At 41.4% G+C, this 7,500-nt stretch overlaps 1 protein-coding gene across 5 annotated transcripts in view; it reads left to right on the top strand.

The window, feature by feature from the left end:
• EBF3 (EBF transcription factor 3) overlaps positions 1-7,500 on the top strand; it is a 129,855-nt gene that overhangs the window by 83,308 nt on the left and 39,047 nt on the right. For 4 of the 5 annotated variants that reach the window (XM_058841807.1, XM_058841806.1, XM_058841811.1 and 1 more), the window contains exons 8-9: positions 2,362-2,443; positions 5,361-5,505. In XM_058841807.1, the coding sequence (XP_058697790.1) occupies positions 2,362-2,443; positions 5,361-5,505 (227 nt within the window). The remainder of the gene's footprint in view (positions 1-2,361; positions 2,444-5,360; positions 5,506-7,500) is intronic. The other variant, XM_058841810.1, reaches the window with a different exon arrangement.

Genomic DNA, 7,500 nt, shown 5'->3' with positions numbered 1-7,500 from the left:
AAGGGTGCTTAATGGCCCTTTTTCTTTGACAGGATGTGAGCTCTCTGTATAGAAACAATTCATCATGAATGCTTCACGCTAAAAACAATCCACGAGGAGCAATACTTAGCATTCCTAGTGCACAATTCATTGGAGAATTTCCGAGCAATTTACAAACATTAGCTCAATAAGCCTCACAACACCCATTTGAGATCAGAAAAAAAAAAAAAAAATGAAAAAAGGAAAAGATAAGATACTGCTCTTCAGCCTGGATGTGGCACTACGGAGCTGTGAAGCTGGAGGCTGGTCCCAGCTCCTGGCTCCCCAGCACTGGGTGGCTCTGTATGGAGCTGGGCATCAGCTGGGCCTTGCACAGGCTCACAGTCTGGGTGGTGGAAGCTGTGCAAAAGCAAATAGAGGACTGACAGAAAGGATGTTTCCTTTAGAATAATAGAATTGTGGAGTGGTTTGGCTTGGAAGGGACCTCAAAGATCATATAGTTCCAACCCCCCTGCAGTGGGCAGGGAACCTGGCAATAATCAATTGTTCTGGAGATAATATTTCAAATAACAACAACAAAAAAATAAAAACCTAATCCAAAGCACAAAAAACCTCCAAAACATGGCAGATAAAATTAGAGGGAACTTGTGGCTAACAGAGGCAGTTTCATGGAGTTGCTGATAATATCCCTGCAACAGCATCCAGAAAAGCTGAGCATCTGAACTAGGAGATCATGTCATCCACCACAGAAATCCAGATCTTGTTCAGCTCAACAGCTGAAACCCCTTTACAGGTTTTAGGATAGGAAGTTTTAAAGAAATGTGCATTCAGCGGAAGTGACAGCATCGATTTATTTATGCAGTTTCAGTAAACCTGGTTGTTTCCCTGCTTGCCTCTCTGATATGAGAGATTGCTCCTTCAGCTTTCGTGTCCTGGGATAACACCAGGGTGCTGCTCAAGGTTTAACGGAGAAGGAAGAGCTGGGATTAAAAGCACCAGTTTTGGATTTGGGGATGCTCCCATAATGCTCCTGAGTGACCCTCAAAGCTTCTCAGCAGCGAGTGCGATGTGGTGCAGCCACTGTTGCTCTTTCTGCTGGCCAAGGCTGGGCCCACCTTGTTGGGTGCTAAAGGAGGAAAGATGTTCCTGGTTTGCCTCCTGCCAGGAATGCTCTTGGCACATGGAAACCTCTGTGTGCAGCAAGAATAGTCCCAGTCACTTACAGAGACGGACATGAGCAAAGAAATCAAAGTTGTTCATATTCTGAATGTGAAAGCTCTGGCTGACCTCGCTGTCCAGCATGCACAAATTTGGGCAGCACGAGCTGCTGGACTGGAGCATCTGAGGGACTCTGGGCAAGGGAAAAGTCCTGAGCTTTGCTTGTCATTAGCCAGAAAACCTAATTAAAACACAGTTTTACTATGAAAGGTGAAATCACGAGTGCATAAATAAAAAAGATGACGTCAGGCTGTGAACGTCCTCCTGAGGATCCCGCGGTTTGCTTCACCTGCAGGGTGGAGACTCCCCAGATCAGCTCATTCCTGCGGTGCAGGAGGGTGGCAGAAAGGAGTTTCCATCTTCCCAAGCTTTCCCCTTCCCTCTAAGTGCTCGCTGTGCTCCCCTGAGGCAGCGTTGCTGCAAAAACGGTTTATGGGGAGATGCCTGGATGATAAGGGTTAGTCCTAAATAATTGCTGGTTGTCGCTCAGCAGAAATAAGCTGGATTTCGATCCCTGGGTAGAGCGACTCCTCACAGCTAAAGGCTGGCAGAGGTTGAAGAGGTCGTAAGACAGGGCCTAATTTGCCATGTTCCTTCCCTTTCAAAAACAATGAGGGAGCCGGGGCCTTGCCGGTGGGCAGATCCTGCCTGGATCTCCCTGGAGTCAGCAGCAGTTGGATCGAGTCCCTTTGAATAGCCAGAGTTTCCAAACCGGAGGCAAAGCCAAGTGTTTTTCAGAAGATTGATCATTACCTTTGGAATTTTTCGACGTAGAGGTCATTACTGCTAATATAAGTTGTGAAAAAAATGAAAAGTATTAAAAAAATAGAGACAAATTCTCATCTGGTGTAAGTCATTGCCTTTGAAGTCAATGAGTCATTGAAATCAACTTTCCCACACCGAGCTAAGGATATGGCCTGGAGTCAATACATTTGTAGTCGTTGAAAAATTAAAAATATAAATTTGCCTTGCCTTGGCAATAATGTTCTGTTTATGACAGAGATCTTGTGCTTTAAAATAAGTTCATTAACAAATAGGAAAGTAATATTTCACTACCAGTATTCTTTTGGGTATAACTATTTATGACTAAATTTTATTAAACTTTTTAAAAATTGGATTTACATTTTGATGAATCTAATAGATTTCAATTTTGTATTTTTATAGATTCTTTCTAAAGTTTTTCCTCAAGTGCAATCAGAACTGTTTGAAGAATGCAGGCAACCCACGAGACATGCGAAGATTCCAGGTACAGATCCCTCTAAACGATGTATAAAAGACTTGATCACATCTTCATCTAGAACTTATGAAATAACAGTCAGTTTTTCCACTCAGCGTTGTCCCAGTGCTTAAAAATTTGCTGTCAGTATTTTACACTTCCCCCATTAATTTAAGTGCTGGTTCTGGAGTTCTGCAGTGGGCTTAACAGTTCAATGTTGGAACAAGTGGATCTTTCCTTAGGAATTATTTCCCTAATTTTCCTTCCTGCTGTCACCTTGTGTTGTAGTGTGCTGTTTGCTCAGATCTGCAGGGGTTTTACTTAGACTGAGTAGTTTGATCTTACTTTAAGAACATGACTATGGAGCTCAGGGATGTTTGGAACTCTCTGGTTCACAACTTGTGGATCCAGCAGTGATGGCCCAACCCACAGATGTTTGTTTCAGCAGGGTTAGAAAATGTTTAATACTTCACTTTCTCCTTACAGCTTTTGAGAGACCCTGTGGTGAATCATAGCAGCACAGAGAGGCAGCTGACGGGATGGACAAATTATTTCCTCTGTATCTGGGGTCATTGGAAAGGCTCGTTAAGAAATAACTGTCTTTTATTTCAAAATATTTCACAATGATTCATATTTGGATCCAGCAATAAAGTAGTATTGAGATGTTCAGAACTTTCTCAGTTTGGAGAAGAATTACTTGTGGTTAAACTTGATAGCAGAGCATGTGACATCTGTTTTCATGCACAGCCAACCAACCGGGGAAGCCAGCACCCTTGAGCCAGCCAACAGAAAAGATCTGTAGCTGGGAAAAAAAAAAATATTCCTTCAAAACAATCGAGCCAGGCTTCCATTTTTCATGCATCTCAGCTTCACGTAGCTTCGGTGATATTGATCCATCTGAACAGAACAGAAGGTCAAACCTGGAATGAGTGGAAATGTCCTCTTTGTCTCACTGATGACTAAATGAAGCATCAGTCACGAGTGATCTTGTGGTCGACAATGGAGCCAGTAGGCACTAGAAAGACTTCCCTGGGTCTCTTTAGCTAATCTCCCTGCCTCTCGGAAGGTTTAACTGGACTTAACAGGATGTCAGATCTTGAACAGTATTTTTACCTGGTTTCCCTGCCTCAGCACCTTTGTGGAGGTGCACTGCAGGAGTGAGGCGACATAACAAAGCGTAGCACGTCGACTTTCTTTTGCTGAACTACAGTATTTTCCCTTGGTGTCTGACCTATATAGACATGACAGAACAAAAATAGTTGTCATTTTCATATACACCTTGCTCTGTCTCTTTAATACACCGTGTTCTAGGAACCAAACCCAGAAATCCTGGCTGGAAATCACGCTTGTATGTTTTGCAATGTTTCTGAAAGCCTGGGAATCTCATTAAGAGTGAAAGAGGATAGCCCAGCGGCCTGGCAGCAGCTCTGCGGCCGAGCTGAGCGTGCAACCTCAGCACTCTCCGAAGTGGATGTTGACAAGAGGGAAAGTGTCCACTTGTGGGAGGAGAGAGCTGGGGAAGCAGAAGAGCCTGGCAGAGAGCTGCCCTCGGGCTGTTCTAAAGGGTACCGCAGATGGCTGTCTCCAAGGAGGCAGGATACACAGGAAAGGTGCTGTGATAGCTGAGAGCTAATTATGGCTTGTGAATAAGAAACAGGATCAGAGGTGATCCAAAACATAGAAGCAGACAAGAATTTTCTTCTGATGCCTTGGACCAGCTCTGTGCGAAGGAGGCTCTCTGCTCCCCTTCAAATTGTGTTTGTTAAGTGTTTGGGTTTAGAAGCTGGTGGAAGAACCCTGAAATCATCTTTGCTATAACCAAAATTTAAATGAATGGAAGGTGGACACTAAAATCTGTCCTACCTTTGGCCACCCTCACCAGCTGGCTTGATAAGGTCTGACTTAGCCAGCGACTTTATGGACTCTACTCACCCCAAAGGAAGCGCTGCGGCTGCCTCTTCCTTTAGATAACCTGGAACCAGAGCAAAGGGCCCATGCTGGAGTATTTAAATAAGATGTAAATGTCAGTCTGGGATAACAGTGATCCACCTACCAAGCCGTGCTCCACACCAACCCTGGCGGTTTCCTCCCTGGCTGGCGTTCCCGCGCCGTGGCTGCCGGAAGGCGTCCCACAGCTCCATTGTGGAGGTGTTGGCTTCGGGAAGGTTGTGCCTTTTGCATATGTTCCTTTGCCATTTTCGACTGAGAAGCAGCTGGAAGCCAAAGGAGGCCCTATCCATCATCTCTTCTATGGCCGGACTCTGAACCTGGACACAAGAATAGGAGCCTTTCACTCAAAAATAAAGGAGGAAATTCCATTGACATACCAGGGTCAATCACCATCCAAATGAACTTGAGAAGGGATACTTTTCATGGATTGAAAACACTTTCACTATTCATATTCAACTCGGCCTTTTCAGATGCAAAAAAGTTCATTATCAGACATTAAATGTAATTGTAAAACTGACCTGGAGATCATTTACTGAAGAAAAAATGGGGAGTTACGAAGGTTCCTGATTTATTAAGCTTTTTTTATTTGGAATCCTCACAACCCTTCATTTGAAGACAGTCTCAAGTGAACAAATTTTAATTAGATAAACTATCTAATCAATATATCAACAGATCAATCAAAACAGCAGCTTTTAAAATGAGTGGCTAGAGGGGTGTTTCTGAAACTAATGGCTAGAAGAATATTTCCCTGAATTGAATTCATTTGTTAGCATAATAGGAGATTAAACTCTAATTAGTGTAGCAGGTTCTGAAGAGAAACAATTGTGAGTTAAAAATCACCAGTGGTCTCCACGTAAACAAAGATGTATTCAGAGATGTCATTCACTCGGTTTAAATAGAAACAGAAAAGTAACAGGATGTTGTTTTGTCTTACAAGAGCCAATTCGGGGAAAATCTGCAGGATTTTTGAAATGTGGGGTTTTGTTTTCTCTTCCAGGTTGTTGTATCAACAACAGTCAATGTGGATGGCCACGTGCTGGCTGTCTCAGACAACATGTTTGTACACAACAATTCCAAACACGGGAGGCGGGCTCGCCGCCTTGACCCCTCAGAAGGTACGGCCCCTTCTTATCTGGAAAATGGTAGGCACACATTTACATGTCCTTTTTTTTTATTTGCAATGCTTTTTATTTTATTTTATTTTTTTTTTAATTTCCCTTTTTTTTTTTATTTTATTTCACCGTACTTTATGTTGAGACACCACTACATTTACTTTTACATCATTTCTTCTCTCATCCATCAAAACCCATTAAAAAAAGTCCATTAGTATTTCTCAGCCCTTGTCAACTAGAACACAGACGCTTCTGAATTTGCTTCTGACTTCTTTCTTCATTTAATACTTACAGTTTTGCAGTCACAACCAATTTTTCACATTTTCCTATTTTATTTCTTCTCTCTTTTTTTTTTTTTCTTTTTTTTTTTTTTTTTTTAATTTCAGTCTTGTTTTGCTTGCAGCTTTTTCTTGCTCTTTAATTTGACTTGATTTTATTTTGGCTTGTCATATTCCTTGATCCAGAGGTACAGTCTCAGGTTATGTATGCAAGTTTAAGTGGATGGTAAAAACATGACCGAATCTGTAAAGAATTTACTGTGAGGTCAATTTCCTGTGCCTGGGCCTTGCTGCAGATTACGGCAGGAGGGGGTTTGGATGAGAAAAACAGCATAAAATGTTTTTCTTCAGCCTGACTCAATGTGATTGACTTCTTGCCTGAACTGCTAAAAGAAGATAGGCTGAGATGAAGAGGGGAATGGAAAGTGTCTCTGAAAATCCAGAATTGTGAAATCCTATCTTTTTTGGAAACCATCAGCCCCTGAATCACTCACACACAATTGCAGCTGCGCCTGGGCAGTGCACACATGTATTTATTGTCCTGCAAAGCCCAAAATAGTCATTTGGATTTAAATATCACTTCGTTTGAACTGTAAAATATACCAGTGTAGGGATGCAAACCAGTTCTCAGAGAACCTCTGTTTAATAAAATTAGGATAGGTTAGGTTAGGATAGGATAGGATAGGATAGGATAGGATAGGATAGGATAGGATAGAATAGAATAGAATAGAATAGAATAGAATAGAATAGAATAGAATAGAATAGAATAGAATAGAATAGAATAGAATAGAATAGAATAGAATAGAATAGAATAGAATAGAATAGAATAGAATAGAATAGAATAGAATAGAATAGAATAGAATAGAATAGAATAGAATAGAATAATTTTCAGTTGAAGGATCACCCAGTCCAAGTTCCTGAAGATTTTAGTGTTGCTCAGAATTTAAATGCACATTTAAATATGTTTAATTTTAATACATCTTGAGTTCTGGAAGAGTTCAGATTCTCAAACCCGCTATAACCTGGCGTGCTGGGCCACGCACATCAGTTTCTGTGGGACTCCTCTTGCGACTTGCTACTAACACACTGACAGGATCATGGCTTTTAACACTAATAAAATTAATTAAAGTGATAACAATACTAAGCTGCTAATACAATCATTGTCATTTTACGTTTCAAATAGTATTTACCAACGGGCGGGGAGGGGAATGAATGAGGCGAGCACCAACTATCGGAAGGAAACGCAATCTAGACATCAAAAAATGGAAAGCGATTTACAAATCTGCCGCGGTCCGCACACACACACAACCCTAATTTGTTTTTCTGCATTAATAACTAAGGTATAAGAGACCAAAAATATAATAATTAAAGGTCGCCCTGAGCACCAGAGTCATTATGGTCTATGACGTATTGTTTATCTCTTTCATATGCGCAGAAAGTAGGTGTGTGTTTTGCCTAGCAACCGTCACTAATGAGGTTCACAATTAAGAAGGCTGAATCCTCTCCCCTCGTCCTCTCCTTCCCCAGAGAGCCAGAACTAGCAACATTATAGGTTCAAGTAAGCATGCTCAGCCCTGTGGTGTTAGGTTTTAGTCTAGGTCCAAATTCAGCCTCTTCTAATGAGCTATTATGATCTTAGCAAAATACGAGTATTTATTTTTGTAAGCTGCATAAAAAAAGAATTTGACTCTGAGCAGAAAATATCGCTTAGAAAAATAAAGGCCACTTTTCCATGCTACAGAAAATC

Source organism: Poecile atricapillus, chromosome 6 (assembly GCF_030490865.1).
Source record: "Poecile atricapillus isolate bPoeAtr1 chromosome 6, bPoeAtr1.hap1, whole genome shotgun sequence".
In the NCBI taxonomy this organism is placed as follows: domain Eukaryota; kingdom Metazoa; phylum Chordata; class Aves; order Passeriformes; family Paridae; genus Poecile; species Poecile atricapillus.
Note: the sequence above shows the minus strand (reverse complement) of the source record. Positions and strands in the feature narration are given on the sequence as shown.